Source organism: Carettochelys insculpta, chromosome 22, assembly GCF_033958435.1.
Source record: "Carettochelys insculpta isolate YL-2023 chromosome 22, ASM3395843v1, whole genome shotgun sequence".
NCBI lineage: Eukaryota > Metazoa > Chordata > Testudines > Carettochelyidae > Carettochelys > Carettochelys insculpta.
The window spans coordinates 11,206,417-11,221,771 of NC_134158.1; the positions used below are offsets into that span (position 1 = coordinate 11,206,417).

General features: G+C 66.1%; 1 protein-coding gene across 1 annotated transcript in view; it reads right to left on the minus strand.

Moving 5' to 3' along the window:
- Positions 1-478: 478 nt before the first annotated feature.
- Positions 479-15,355, minus strand: part of COL11A2 (collagen type XI alpha 2 chain) — an 81,297-nt gene continuing 66,420 nt past the window's right edge. The window contains exons 50-67 of the mRNA XM_075016855.1: positions 11,627-11,680; positions 10,865-10,972; positions 10,332-10,385; positions 10,139-10,192; positions 9,289-9,342; positions 8,487-8,540; positions 7,924-8,031; positions 7,217-7,270; positions 7,069-7,122; positions 6,475-6,582; positions 5,893-5,946; positions 5,532-5,567; positions 5,380-5,433; positions 4,368-4,629; positions 3,126-3,238; positions 2,771-2,839; positions 932-1,165; positions 479-640 (exon numbers count right to left, since the gene is read on the minus strand). Coding sequence (XP_074872956.1) covers positions 494-640; positions 932-1,165; positions 2,771-2,839; positions 3,126-3,238; positions 4,368-4,629; positions 5,380-5,433; positions 5,532-5,567; positions 5,893-5,946; positions 6,475-6,582; positions 7,069-7,122; positions 7,217-7,270; positions 7,924-8,031; positions 8,487-8,540; positions 9,289-9,342; positions 10,139-10,192; positions 10,332-10,385; positions 10,865-10,972; positions 11,627-11,680 — 1,671 coding nt within the window. The 3' untranslated portion in view covers positions 479-493. The remainder of the gene's footprint in view (positions 641-931; positions 1,166-2,770; positions 2,840-3,125; positions 3,239-4,367; positions 4,630-5,379; positions 5,434-5,531; positions 5,568-5,892; positions 5,947-6,474; positions 6,583-7,068; positions 7,123-7,216; positions 7,271-7,923; positions 8,032-8,486; positions 8,541-9,288; positions 9,343-10,138; positions 10,193-10,331; positions 10,386-10,864; positions 10,973-11,626; positions 11,681-15,355) is intronic.

Consider the following 15,355-nt stretch of genomic DNA (forward strand, 5'->3'; position numbering starts at 1 on the left):
GTTCGAGGGGTGCCCCGGGGCATGCTGGGAGCTCGAGGGGTGCTGCTGGGAGCTGGGGGCTCGAGGGGTGCCCCAGGGCATGCTGGGAGCTCGAGGGGTGCTGCTGGTAGCTGGGGGCTCGAGGGGTGCCCCAGGGCATGCTGGGAGCTCGAGGGGTGCCCCAGGGCATGCTGGGAGTTCTAGGGGTGCTGCTGGGCGCTCTGGCTGACGGACGGCGGGCAGGGTGAGCGAGGGGCCCCGCAGGAGCTCGCTGGGCGCTGGCGTAACTGCCCTCCCGCTGCAGGTTCCAGCGCGGGCAGGTTCGAGGCAGGCCCCCGCGCGGGCGTCTCTCCGGTCCCTGGTCCCGGCTGGCGCCTGGGGCGCGGTGGTGGTGGCTGGCCATGGCGTGTCCGTCCCTCGGGGCAATGGGGCCGTGGCCTCACTGCTGGGGGCAGGGGCTGGGCTGGGCTGGGCCGTGCCCCCAGGACCAGGGCAGGCTCGGGGGGGTTCGGTCCTAGCCCAGGAAGCAGACGGGTCCCACCTCGAACCCAAACTTCTGGTTGGGCTCCCCAAAGTCCGCGAAGCGAGCGTCCAGCAGGGGCAGCTGCTCCACGCGGGGCGTGCGCACCTCCAGCACCGTCCGGTCCGGGCCCTTCCGCAGCTGCAGGGGCAGGACAGGGGATCACGGGGTCAGCAGCTCCTAGGACCAGTCCTGCCACACGCTCCACCCGCCGGGGGCTTCTCTCGGCAGTGACCCAGGCTCTGCCGCCCTCTGCCCCAGTCTGGACACCAGCCTCCCCCCTCCGCTGCCCTCCTCACCTGCCCCATCCCTCCCCCTGCACATCCCCTCCCCCAACCTGCCCCACCCCTCCCCCGGGTACCTGTCCTGCCCTCGCCCACCCACAGGGGCTCCCATCTCTCCCCCGCAGCCGACCGCCCCCACCCTGCTCACCGCACAGCCGTCAGCCAGGGCCCTGACGTAGGGGCTGCTGTCGAAGCTCACGTCCTCCCCGTTGGCGCCCCGCAGGCGGAGGGCGCGCTGGTGGTCCCCGGCCGTGGCGCTGCGCCAGCCCAGCGAGCGCTGGCAGTGGTAGGTGAAGTTCTGGCGGGCGGCCACGCTCAGCAGGCGCAGGAACGTGAGCTGCACCGCGCCCACGGGGCGCCCGTCCGCATCCACGTACGAGAACTGGGGAGCGGGAGGGACGCCTGAGGGGAGGCGCACGTGGCAGCCACCCTCCTGGTGCCCCACGTGGGGCAAGGTGTGGGGAGCCCTGCTGCTCCCAGGAGGTGGGTGTGTGATGGAGTGGGGGGGTGCATGTGTGAGTCAGGCTGGATGTGGGAGACAAGCAGAGCAGCTCCCAGTGGCTAAGGATGACCCTGGGGCTACACCTGGCAGGTAACACCTCTGCCTGAACAAAGAGGAGGGAGGAGCCGAGCTGGTTTTTGAATCGGGGGCGGCAGTTAGGAAGCTGGGGAAAGAGGAGCTGGAAAGCAGCCAGCCTGAGGAGGGGGGAAGCCACACCCCAGAGGGGCCCCCCTCGGGGTCTTCTCCCCAGGACGGGTTGGAAGGACTGTCTCTGGCTGCTGTACTGTCGCTTCTGTGAGAAACTGGGCATCTGTTGTACCTGCTGAGTGAGAGTCACTCCTGCCAGCGGCCGGGTGCAGTGCAGGGGGACCCCTGAACCCCATTACAGGGTGTCACCCCCACAGGCCCGTCAGTGGGGCCCGCAGAGCTCTGAGGAGAGGCTCTAGCGGCAGGGAGAGAAATGGGCAGAGCCAAGGACAGATGGACGGCAGTGCAGGGACAGACAGATGGACTGCTCCAAGGACAGATAGATGGGTAGAGCTCAAGACAGACAGGTGGACTGTGCTAAGGACAGACCCAAGGACAGATGGATGGCAGTTAGGAGGACAGACGGACGGGCAGAGCCAAGGACACATGGACAGGCAGAGCTCAGCACAGACAGATGGACAGCTCCAAGGACAGACAGATGCACAACTCCAAGGACAGATGAAGGGGCAGAGCCAAGGACAGATGGACGGGCAGAGCTGAAAACAGCCGGCTGGACAGAGCCAAGGACAGATGGACGGGTAGAGCCGAAAACAGCCGGCTGGACGGAGCCAAGGACAGATGGACGGGTAGAGCCGAAAACAGCCGGCTGGACGGAGCCAAGGACAGATGGACGGGTGGAGCCGAAAACAGACAGCTGGACGGAGCCAAGGACAGATGGACAGGTGGAGCCGAAAACAGCCGGCTGGCTGGAGCCAAGGACGGGTTTACAGTCCCAGAGCCTGGTATCGATGTGATTCAAGGCTGGACAGGCAGGAAACAGGCGACCCACAGGGCCGAGGAGACTCCAGGAGGGTCTAGGGATGGGTAGGTTCCAGGGCATGTAGGTGGGAGGACCTGATGGCAGGGGAGTCTGGGATGGGGGTGTGGGAACCTGGGGCCAGAGAGATCCCCAGGGCTGGGCATGGAGGGGGTCTGGGGACGGATGATGGAGGCGTTTGAAGGCTGGACAGGCGGACGTCAGCTTGAGGGGGCTGCAGGTCCCTGGAAAGGCCCCAGCACACTCCAGGTGCCAGAGGGGGAACTGGGGGTCGGTGCTGGCAGCCAGAGGACCAAGAGGGTCTGTGCACACTCTCCGGGGGGCCCATCTCTGGGGCTCACTCAGAGGGGTCAGGGCTGCACAAGGGGCCCGCAGCCTGTGCGACCGGGGTGCAGGGTCCCCAGGACCAGCCCAGCTGTTGGGGTGACCCAGCCTGGGACGCCCCTCGGCCTGGCGCTCACCTGTCTGCCGTTCCGGAACTGGCTGAACCAGCGCGGCGGCTTCTCCCCCTTCCATGCAGACATCCTGACCTGGCAGGGGAGAGACGCGGCTCAGGGGCGCTGCACCAAGGGTGCCCCACACACAGAGCCTGCCTGGGAGCCGGGAGCCGGGGCCAGGCTGGGGCTAAACTCTCCCTTCTGCAGCCACGGGTGTTCCAGTGACCAGACACACTGCAGGGCTGGGGGCGGCTGTCCTGGGAGAGAACCCAGGAGTCCTGGCCCCCAGCCCGTCCCACCCCCCTTCAGTACACCGCCCTCCACGAGCCACGAGAGAACCCAGGAGTCCTGGCCCCCAGCACCCCCCCATCACACTCACCTCCTGCACCTCTTTGGCCGGGAAGAGGCAGGTTTCCCCACCGGCCGTGAAGTCGCAGTGCACCTTGAAGGAGTCCCGGGAGCAGCCCTCGTTGGGGTCGATCCAGTACTCACCTGGGGGGGGGGAGTGTCAGCGCACAACGAATCCTCTCCCTCTCCCCCGCCCCCGCCCCCGCGCCACCCCACGTCACGGCGCTAGTGCCACGTCCTGCTGCCGGCGCGGCGAACAGACCGGCTCGGAGTGCTGGGTTTGGTGCAGGACGGCGCTCGTGCCACGTCCCGCTGCCGGCGCGGGGAACAGACCCGCTCGGAGTGCTGGGTTTGGTGCAGGACGGCGCTAGTGCCACGTCCCGCTGCCGGCGCGGCGAACAGACCGGCTCGGCGTGCTGGGTTTGGTGCAGGACGGCGCTCGTGCCACGTCCTGCTGCCGGCGCGGCGAACAGACCGGCTCGGCGTGCTGGGTTTGGTGCAGGACGGCGCTCGTGCCACGTCCTGCTGCCGGCGCGGCGAACAGACCGGCTCGGCGTGCTGGGTTTGGTGCAGGACGGCGCTAGTGCCACGTCCTGCTGCCGGAATGGCGAACAGACCGGCTCGGCGTGCTGGGTTTGGTGCAGGACGGCGCTAGTGCCACGTCCCGCTGCCGGCGCGGCGAACAGACCGGCTCGGCGTGCTGGGTTTGGTGCAGGACGGTGCTAGTGCCACGTCCTGCTGCCGGCGCGGCGAACAGACCGGCTCGGCGTGCTGGGTTTGGTGCAGGACGGCGCTAGTGCCACGTCCTGCTGCCGGAATGGCGAACAGACCGGCTCGGCGTGCTGGGTTTGGTGCAGGACGGCGCTCGTGCCACGTCCCGCTGCCGGCGCGGCGAACAGACCGGCTCGGAGTGCTGGGTTTGGTGCAGGACGGCGCTCGTGCTACGTCCTGCTGCCGGCGCGGCGAACAGACCGGCTCGGCGTGCTGGGTTTGGTGCAGGACGGCGCTAGTGCCACGTCCTGCTGCTGGAATGGCGAACAGACCGGCTCGGCGTGCTGGGTTTGGTGCAGGACGGTGCTCGTGCCACGTCCCGCTGCCGGCGCGGCGAACAGACCGGCTCGGCGTGCTGGGTTTGGTGCAGGACGGCCCCAGTGTCCGGCTGGAAGCGTCCCCGTCTCTCGGCCGTTTGCCCAGATTTCACCCTCCCAGCGGCACCCCAGAACCCCCAGTGCCCTGAGTCCCGCCCCGGCCCTGCAGCCCGGCCTGCGCTCACCGTCGGGCAGGTCAGGGTGGCAGAGCCGCAGGTCCTGGCAGGTGCGGGCCGGGTTGTCCTGGGTGCCCATTGGATGCTTTATCTGCTCGACCTCCCGCTTGAGGGCGCTGAGCGAGCCGAAGATCTCGTCCACGCCGGGCGCGCGGCCAGGGGGCCCGTCTGCCTCCGTTCCCTCCCCCTCCAGCTGGCTGGCGTCGATTGACCGCTTGCTCTTCTTGGGCAGCCGGATGGGCAGCGGCTGGATCAGCTCCCCGGGGGGGCCCTGCACCAGCACCGCACCGTCAGGGGGCAGAGATGGGGGGGCGGGCAGGAGGAGGAGGATGGAGGGGAATGCAGGGAGGACAGAGCAGGGCAGGGGGCAGGCGGGGGAGGGAAGGGCAGGAGGAGGATGGAGGGGAATGTGGGGGGGGCAGAGCGAGGCAGGGGGCAGGCGGGGCAGGGAAGGGCAGGAGGAGGATGGAGGGGAATGTGGGGGGGGCAGAGCAGAGCAGAGCAGGGGGCAGGCGGGGCAGGGAAGGGCAGGAGGAGGATGGAGGGGAATGTGGGGGGGGCAGGGCAGGGCAGAGCAGGGGGCAGGCGGGGGAGGACAGGGCAGGAGGAGGATGGAGGGGAATGTCGGGGAGGGCAGAGCAGAGCAGAGCAGAGCAGGGGGCAAAGAGGGGAGGGAAGGGCAGGAGGAGGATGGAGGGGAATGTGGGGAGGGCAGAGCAGAGCAGAGCAGGGGGCAGGCAGGGGAGGGAAGGGCAGGAGGAGGATGGAGGGGAATGTGGGGGGGGGCAGGGCAGGGCAGAGCAGGGGGCAAAGAGGGGAGGACAGGGCAGGAGGAGGATGGAGGGGAACAGACGGGGGCAGGACTGGCAGGTAGACCGGGGCGGGACGGGGCAGGGCAGCCAGCCAGGTAAGTACCTGAGCCGGCAGGGAGGTGACCTGGGAGGAGGGGCCGGGCGGGCTGCAGGCCGGGCAGGGCCAGACAGCGGGTGGGAGGGAAGCACCGGGTCGGGGTGTCACTCACCGGGTGTCCAGGGGGCCCGGGGACGCCACGCTCGCCCTTGGGGCCGGCTTGTCCCTGGGGGGAGAACACAGACATCAGCTGCCGGCGGGCGGATGGGGCCAGGGCAGGGCAGGGCCGGTTGCTCCCCGCTGGGGCTCCCGGACGGCACTTACCGTGGCTCCCTTTGCGCCCTTGGGGCCGGCTGGGCCCTGCAACACAATGGGGAGACGATCACAGACCCGACCTGCCGGTTGTGAGGGCCCAGGCTGGGAGCTCCAGCAGCCAGGCAGAGCAGGGCCCCCCAGGGTACGAGGCAGGTGATGACACCCCCAGGGACTGCTCCCCCGAGTGCCCCGGGCGCTCCTGGGGACGCCCAGACACCGCAGCGAGCGGCCGGCGACCAGGCGCAGCCCATTACACGTAGGGCTCAGACGGGGCGGGGGGGGCCCAGACCCACGTGGGGGGGTGTTACAGGTGATGCCCAGCTGGGGGCGGGTGATGGGCAGGCTGCAGGGAAGGTCAGAGGTCACTCACAGGAAGTCCAGGGGGCCCAGCGGGGCCAATGGGGCCAGTAGCACCAGGGATCCCCTGCGAGGAGAGGAGAGGAGAGGGGGGAATTAGAGCAAGAACAGGAACTTCCCAATTTACCCCTCACACGGGCTCCACTGGGCCTTCCCGGGCAGCTCGGCTCCCCCATCCTTGCCCCTACCCCACACCGTTACAACGCTCAGTACAACCCAGGAGTCCTGGCTCCCAGCCCCCTGCTCCAACCACCAGCCCCCACTGCCCTCCCAGTGTTGGGGAGAACGCAGGAGTCCTGGCTCCCAGCCCCCTGCTCTCACCACCAGCCCCCACGGCCCTCCCAGTGCTGGGGAGAACGCAGGAGTCCTGGCTCCCAGCCCCCTGCTCTCACCACCAGCCCCCACGGCCCTCCCAGTGCTGGGGAGAACCCAGGAGTCCTGGCTCCCAGTCCCCTGCTCTAACCACCAGCCCCCACTGCCCTCCCAGCACCGGGGAGAGCCCAGGAGCTCTGTCCCCTGGCCCTGAGCTCCCTCTGCTGCCGTGGCAGAGGTCTCTGGCAGGGGTCTGGCGGTGGAGAACTCCCCTTCTACTCACAGTCTCTCCTTTCGGCCCCAGGGAGCCGTGTGGGCCAGGCAGGCCCCGGTCTCCTTTCTCTCCCTGCTCGCCGGGGGGTCCGATCAGACCGATCAGACCGGGGTGGCCCTGGGGACAGACAGACAGACAGAGGGATGGACGGACGGTCAGTGCAGGACAGACAGACGGGTGACAGCGCTGTGTGTCAGACGGACGGACGAGCTGCGTGCGGGGCAGGTGGGTCCAGGCAGTGTGTGGGGAGATGGCTGCATGGGGGGGGCTCTCCTTGGGGTCCCACAACTCCTCTGGCCCCTGGCATGGGCCAGGGACACCCACACACCATTGCGCTGACGTGTTTCACTCACACGGACTCGTGCACCACTCGTGCCAGGCGTGCGGCACGTGTCAGGGAGCATTCCCCTGCGCTGCACGCCACGTCTCCCTCGAGGGGACCCCTGGTGTGGTGCAACGCAGCCTGGGGCACAGGGCCTCTCTCTCTCTCTCTCTCTCTCTCTCTCTCTCTCTCTCACACACACACACACACACGCGCGCGTGCGCACCCTGGCCTCTCGTCTCTGGTCACACACCGGCTGTGCGCCCCTCCGACCTGCTCACCTTCTCTCCTTTGGGTCCCGAGTCCCCTCTGAGGCCGGGCAGCCCCGGGGGGCCCTGCGGGGAGACACAAGCACGCTCGTTAGCTGGGGCGGGGCTGGGGCTCCCCAGCCGGGGGCGCTGCTGCAGGGGAGGGCAGAGTCACACTCACCACAGGTCCTGGGGGCCCCGTCTGGCCCGGCGGGCCTGGCTTGCCTTGTTCTCCCTGCACGGGGTGGAGGGCAGAGATTAGAGCTAAACGGGGAGCAGCCACCCCCAGGCTGCTGCCCCCCATGGCCCAGAGAGCAGCGACCACGCAGACGGCTCCCCCTGCTGGGCAGCAGCGCACGAGGCAGCCAATTAGGGTGTGAACCCCTCCCCGTGTCACACCCTCCCCACCCCGGGGCCCCCAGCCAGACAGGGGTTCTGCAGCCTCCTGTGATGGGGTTCGGGGCCCCCAAGCGCTGCCCCCCACCCCCCCCGCAGGCAGGAGTGACTCTCACCCAGCAGGTAGCACAGGAGGTTGATGAGGTGACAGAGCCCAGCTCAGCACAGAGGGGTCAGTGCAGCCGGCAGAGACGGTCGTTGCAACCCATCCTGGGGAGAGGAGCCCGAGGGGGGCCCCTCTGGGGTGCAGCTTCCCCCCTCGCCAGGCTGGCGCCTTCCAGCTCCCTCTCCCCCCAGCCTCTAACTGCCCCTCCGATTCCAACCCAGCTCGGCTCCTCCCTGCTCTGTGCTCAGGGCAGAGGTGTTACCTGCCAGCCCCGGGGTCGTCCTTAGCCCTGGGAGCTGCTCTGCCCCTCACACACACCCAGCCTGAGTCTCACCCCCCCCCCCTCGATCACACCCCCCACTCCGGGGCTCCCAGCTGTCACTTACCACCGAGCCAGGGATGCCCCTCAGCCCGTCTGGCCCCTGCTTGCCGGCTGGTCCCTGTGGCCCCACGGGGCCGGTCTTGCCAGGGGGTCCCACGGCTCCGGGCTCGCCCTGGGGGATGGAGTGGCAGGGTGAGCTGGAGGGGCGGGCGAGACGCTCACCTGGAGTCTGCCCCGGCCTGGTCGGAGATACCCTGGGGCCCCCATCACACAGGCCTCACCCTGGGGGGAATCACACTCCCCACTGTATCCTGGGACAGAGCCTAGACTGGGGCAGCTCCGAGCTGGGTCTGACCCCAGGACAGCTGGGATGTGACCGTGCGACCCTGTTCCCTGTACGCCGAGCGCTCGGGCGGCTGCCCGGGGAGAGTCGGGGCCGCCTGGCTGCTTAGCAGAGCGCCCCAGCCGGCAGCGTCTGTTCCTGGGGGGATGCGCAGCCGCCCAGGCCTCGGCGCACACAACAGCATCTATTCCGCCCGCGGATGGACAATATTAGTGGGCGCATTGGCCGCGACGCGTCCCCCGCAGAGACACCGCCCGGGGAGGGCCATGGAGCCCGTCACTTACCTTCGTGCCCTTCTCCCCCTGACGCCCCTCGGGACCCGGGGAGCCTGCTGGGCCCTGCAGAGACGAGACGGGGTGAACCAGGGGTGGGGTCTGTCCCCACGAGAGGGCACTGGGTTCCACCCAGCCCCATAGCAGAGACTGGCTGGGGTGGGGGGCAGGGAATGGAGCAGGGCCTGTCCCCTCTAGGGAGGGTCCTGGCTGGCTCAGGAGCGTGGGAAACGGGGCAGGGCCTGTCCCCTCTGGGGGGCGCTGGCTCCCGCCCCAGGGGCGCGGGAAATGGGGCAGTGCCTGTCCCCTCTGGGGGGCGCTGGCTCCCGCCCCAGGGCAGGGCCTGGCTGACTCAGGGGCAGGGAATGGGGCAGGGCCTGTCCCTGCTAGGGGACTCTGGCTCCCGCCCAGCCGCGGGCTGGGGACCTGCTGGCTCCGCGTGGGTGGGAGGGGTCCCTGGGATAAGCGGTTCCCTGTCGTTAGCAGCCGCGCTCTGCGCTGGGTGTGTCACTTCCTGCTCGGGACGGGAAGGAATTTCCTGCCCTGGATGCCAGAGCCCATTTCCCAGATCCCCGCCCCAGCCCCTAGCGACGACACCCCCAGGGAGTCCGTGGGTCGCATGCGCCTGCTGCCTGGGCTGGCAGGGTCACTGGGCTTTGGTCAGGGGAGATGCCCAGAGACAGGGGGTCTGTGCTGGGCCGGTCAGCACTGGGACAGCAGACACACCCCAAACCGCCTGCACAATGAGACACCTCTGCCCAACAGAAGTGGGGAGGGTTTGCCTGGGCAGGGGCCCAGCAGACCCATCACTTACCCTCTTCCCTAGGGGACCTGGGGGCCCGTTCTCTCCTGTAGGGCCTGGCGAGCCCTAGAGAGAGAGTGAGAACCAATCCAGAACATCACGGAAGGGGAAACTGGAGAGGTGTGGGGAGGGGATCTGATCTAGAACACGGGGGAGGAGAACCCAGAGATGGGGGGCTGCTCCAGAATGTCAGGGAGGGGGAACCCAGTGAGGGAGGTCTGATCTAGAACAGGGGGAGGAGAACCCAGAAAAAGGGGATATGCTCCAGAATGTCAAGGAGGGGGATCATGGCAAGGGAGGACTGACCTAGAACATGGGGAGGAGAACCCATAGATGGGGGTCTGCTCCAGAATGTCAGGAAGGCGGAACCCATCAAAGGGAAAACCCAGAAAAGGGGGATCTGCTCCAGAATGTCAAGGAGGGGGGTCCTGGCAAGGGAAGTCTGATCTAGAACAGAGGGAAGAGAACCCATAGAGAACCCATAGATGGGGGTCTGCTCCAGAACAGGTGGAACTCAGGCAGGTGGGGGAGGGGATCTGACCTAGAACATGGGGAAGGAGAACTTAGAGGTGGGGATCTGATCCAGAACATCACCAAGAAGGGAATCTAGTGAGGCGATACAATCTAGAACATGGGGAAGAACCCAGAGGTGAAGGGGCCTGATCCAGAACGTCAGAGAGAGGAGAACTTGGGGCAGGCTGAGACAAGCACAGCCAGTGACGGGGGGACCCAGAATGTCGGGGGGCGCTCAGAAAGGTGGGAGAAAGGAACACAGGGGGACAGAGCTGGAACAGGGGGGTGGGGGACGCAGAGTCTGATCAGACACGTGGGAGGGGCTCAGGTGGGGGCCCCCTTCACTCACCGGCTGCCCGGGCGCCCCGTCCTCGCCTCGCTCGCCTTTCGCACCGTCCTGGCCCTGGAGGGGATGAGCCCTGAGTCAGCAGGAGGCCTCGGTAGGGAGCCCAAGCTCAGCTGCTTTCTCCCTGAGACCCTGACAGCCTCTACGTGGCTCCCCTGCCCCCAGACTACGGGGCAGTGCAGGGGCTGATACTCACCCGGGGGCCCATTTCGCCTGGGGGGCCTGGATCCCCTGGGAAACCAACAGGACCCTGGAAGAGATGGGAAGGAGTTAGCCTAAGTCAACTCATACTACAGCCAGGCACAGAACCCAGGCGTCCGGGCTCCCAGCCCCCTCCCACTATAACCACTAGACCCCACCCCCGGCCAGAGCCAGGAGAGAACCCAGGCGTCCGGGCTCCCAGCCCCACTCCCACTAAAACCACTAGACCCCACCCTCTGCCAGAGCCAGGAGAGAACCCAGGCGTCCGGGCTCCCAGCCCCCTCCCACTATAACCACCAGCCCCCACCACCGGCCACAGCCAGGAGAGAACCCAGGCGTCCGGGCTCCCAGCCCCACTCCCACTGTAACCACCAGCCGCCACCCCCGGCCAGAGCCAGGAGAGAACCCAGGCGTCCGGGCTCCCAGCCCCCTCCCACTATAACCACCAGCCCCCACCCCCTGCCAGAGCCAGGAGAGAACCCAGGCGTCCTGACGCCCCTCCCCCAGTCTCTGCACCATGTCACTCACCGGGTTCCCCTTGGGCCCATCGTCTCCAGGGGGCCCTTTCCCGCCAGGGGGCCCAGCTGCACCGGCGGCTCCAGGTTCCCCTTTCTCCCCTCGCTCTCCTCGTGGGCCCTGGGGTGGAGAGAGGGGTCTGGGGTCAGTGGGGGTCTGTGGGTGGGGCACACATGGGGGCAGCTCTAGAGGAGGCGTGGGGGGAAAGAGTCTCCCCTGAGCAGTCCTTGTTGAGAGGAGATGTCCTGTCCCCATGTCACCAGGTGGAGTCCACAGCCTGCGGGGAGGGAGAACCCAGGCTCGGGAGTCTCCCTGCTGGACGACGGGGGTCCCAGGGGTCCTCACAGAGTGGGGGGTAGGACTGGTCCTGGGGCTACCCTCTGTGAGTGGGGGGATAGATGGGCCCTCAGGGGCCATCAGCTGGAGACAGAGCTCTGGGGTCCCTGATGGGGGACCGAAGTTCTGGGGTTCCTGACAGGAGACACCCACCAAGGAGGGGGCCCTGCCTGGGGCTATCAGTTCTTGCAGGGCTTAGTAAGGCAGAGAGAGAGGTGGGGATCCCATGGGGGGCAGGAGCCCATAGAGGGGGAGAAGGGGGTTGAGGGGGCTCCTTGGAGGGGAGGGGAGCATGGGGGTCCCAGGGGATAGCAGCCATGCTGCCGGGGGCGTGAGGACTCAGGGCAGGCTGGGGGCCAGGAAAGGGAACAGTTCCAACGGGGTCAGTGGGGTGCTGCCAGGCAGGCATGGAGGGGAGCAGTGGGCCCAGGGACTCACCTTGACTCCTGGCTCCCCAGGGATGCCGGGGGCCCCCGGTTCACCAGGCTCACCCTGAAACGAGAGATGCCAACTTGTGTGCGCCAGTCGGCACTGCTGGATGGTCCCCAGGTGCAGCTTACAAAGCCCCAGGGACAGGGCATGGCAGCACCTAGCAGGCCTGTGCCACCAGATCCTGGTCCCCTCCCAGAGCCAGGAGAGAACCCAGGAGTCCTGGTCCCCTCCCAGAGCCAGGAGTGAACCCAGGAGTCCTGGTCCCCTCCCAGAGCCGGGAGAGAACCCAGGAGTCCTGGTCCCCTCCCAGAGCCAGGAGAGAACCCCGGAGTCCTGGTCCCTTCCCAGAGCCGGGAGAGAACCCAGGAGTCCTGGTCCCCTCCCAGAGCCGGGAGAGAACCCAGGAGTCCTGGTCCCCTCCCAGAGCCAGGAGAGAACCCCGGAGTCCTGGTCCCTTCCCAGAGCCGGGAGAGAACCCAGGAGTCCTGGTCCCTTCCCAGAGCCAGGAGAGAACCCAGGAGTCCTGGTCCCCTCCCAGAGCCGGGAGAGAACCCAGGAGTCCTGGTCCCCTCCCAGAGCCGGGAGAGAACCCCGGAGTCCTGGTCCCCTCCCAGAGCCGGGAGAGAACCCAGGAGTCCTGGTCCCCTCCCAGAGCCGGGAGAGAACCCAGGAGTCCTGGTCCCCTCCCAGAGCCGGGAGAGAACCCCGGAGTCCTGGTCCCTTCCCAGAGCCGGGAGAGAACCCCGGAGTCCTGGTCCCTTCCCAGAGCTGGGAGAGAACCCAGGAGTCCTGGTCCCTTCCCAGAGCCAGGAGAGAACCCAGGAGTCCTGTGCTATGTAACAGCCAGCAGGGAGGGCTTTAAAGAGCAGCCAGCAGGCCTCAGAGAGCAGGACTGGAAACGACCATTGCTGTGGCACAGCCACGTTCCCATCCCTGTGTCACACCCCGCAGACACGCACCAGACGGCCCCATCTCAGCCTGACACCGGCATTTGAGTGTGGGACCGGGGAAACCAGTAACCAGGGTAATCTCGTCTTCAGCCCCTACGCACGCTAGAGGTAGCACTGGGGCAGTGACGCACACCCAGGAAACAGCTGCGGGATCAAATCACTGTGAGGTCCTCTGGGAACTACCAGCCTCGGGCCTCCCCCAACTGGAGCCACGTCCGCCAGGGCCCTGCTGAGAGGCACCTCGGGCCTGGGAGTCCCCCCGGGTAGGAGAGACATAAGCACACCAAGGCTACGTCTACACGTGAAGCCTACATCGAAATAGCTTATTTCGATGTAGCAACATCGAAATAGGCTATTGCGATGAATAACGTCTACACGTTCTCCAGGGCTGGCAACGTCGATGTTCAACTTTGACGTTGGGCAGCACCACATCGAAATAGGCGCTGCGAGGGTACGTCTACACGCCAAAGTAGCACACATCGAAGTAAGGGTGCCAGGCACAGCTGCAGACAGGGTCACAGGGAGGACTCAACAGCAAGCCGCTCCCTTAAAGGGCCCCTCCCAGAGACAGTTGCACTAAACAACACAAGATCCACAGAGCCGACAACTGGTTGCAGACCCTGTGCCTGCAGCATGGATCCCCAGCTGCCGCAGCAGCAGCCAGAAGCCCTGGGCTAAGGGCTGCTGCCCACGGTGACCATAGAGCCCCGCAGGGGCTGGAGAGAGAGCGTCTCTCAACCCCTCAGCTGATGGCCGCCATGGCGGACCCCGCTATTTCGAAGTTGCGGGACGCGCAACGACTACACGGTCCCTACTTCGATGTTGAACGTCGAAGTAGGGCGCTATTCCCATCCTCTCATGGGGTTAGTGACTTCGACGTCTCGCCGCCTAACGTCGATTTCAACTTCGAAATAGCGCCCGACGCGTGTAGCCGTGACGGGCGCTATTTCGAAGTTAGTGCCGCTACTGCGCAGTAGCGTGCACGTGTAGACACGGCTCAAAGCGCCTCTTATCCAGTTACGTACATCACTGTTGTGCTTTTGGCTTGCTAATATGTACCTCGTACATCTCTAGTAACTTAAAGAAAATAAGAGAGGGAGCCGGGCTAGTCGATATACTATCGAAACAAAGATGCTGTCCAGTAGCACTTTAAAGACTAACAAAATAGGTGATGATGTGATGGGGTTCAGGGGTCCCCCTGCACTGCACCCCGTCCGCTGGCAGGAGAGACTCTCACTCAGCAGGCACAACAGCAGGTTTATTAGGCAACAGATGTCCAGTTTCTCACAGAAGCAACAGCATAGCCGCCAGAGACAGTCCTTCCAACCTGTCCTGGGGGGAAGACCCCGAGGGGTGTCCCTCTGGGGTGTAGCTTTCCCCCTCCTCAGGCTGGCTGCCTTCCAGCTCTCCCTTTTCCTCGCCTCTAACTGCCGCCCCCGATTCAAAACCCAGCTCAGCTCCTCCCTGCTCTTTGTTCAGGCAGAGGTGTCACCTGCCAGTTGTAGCCCCAGGGTCATCCTTAGCCACTGGGAGCTGCTGCTTGCCTCGGACATCCAGCCTGACTCACACATGCACCCCCCCCACTCCATCACATCTCTCCCCTCTTCCAGACCGCACTGAGCGGGGTCACTTAGCCAGTGACCTGGGGAAGTTCGGGGCCCTCCCTGCGTGACAGGGCATCGGCTATGGTGTTGTTGTTCCCCTTCACGTGGACCACCTCCATGTCGTAGTCCTGCAGGAGCAGACTCCACCGCAGGAGCTTGGCGTTGGCCCCTTTCATGTGATGCAGCCAGGTCAGGGGTGAGTGATCGGTGTACATGGTGAAACGCCGTCCAAACAGGTACGGCTGCAGCTTCCCCAGCGCCCACACCATGGCCAGAGACATTCCTTCTCTATGGCTGCGTAGTTCTGCTCCCGGGGCAGCAGCTTCTTACTCAGGTACACGATGGGGTGTTTCTCCCCTTTGTCAGTCACCTGCATTAGCACCGCCCCCAGCCCCACGTCCGAGGCATCGGTGAACACCAGGAAGGGCTTGTTGAAGTCTGGATTTGCCAGCACTGGGGCCCTGACCAGAGCCTCCTTCAGCGCGCAGAGGGCCTCTTGGCACTGCTCGGTCCAGACCACCTTGTCAGGCTTTCCCTTTTTACACAGCTCCGTGAGGGGGGCTGCGATGGAGCTAAAGTGGGGCACAAACCTCCGGTAGTACCCCGCCATCCCAATGAAGGCCTGGACCTGCTTCTTAGTCTGGGGTGTTGGCCAATCTCTGACAGCCTCCACTTTAGCTGGCTCTGGCTTTAAGCAGCCGCTGCCCACCTTGTGGCCCAGGTAGGTCACCTCAGCCATTCCCACCTTGCACTTCCCTGCCTTGATAGTCAGACCGGCCTTCTGGAGTCGGTCCAGCACCTGCTTGACTTGGGACACATGGTCCTCCCACGTCTGGCTGAAGATGCAAATGTCGTCCATGTAAGCCAGGGCAAAGCTCTCCATCCCTTTCAGTAGCTGGTCCACCAGACGCTGGAAGGTAGCGGGTGCCCCCTTGAGGCCGAAGGGAAGGACCAAGAACTCGTAGAGCCCCACAGGAGTGATGAAAGCCGACTTCAGCCGGGCATCTTGGTCTAATGGCACTTGCCAGTACCCCTTGGTGAGGTCTATGGTGGTGAGGTAACGGGCTCCCCCCAGCTTGTCTAAAAGGTCATCAGGCCTGGGCATGGGGTAGGCGTCCGAGACAGTGATGGCGTTAAGCTTGCGATAGTCCACACAAAACCGAACAGACCCATCTTTTTTA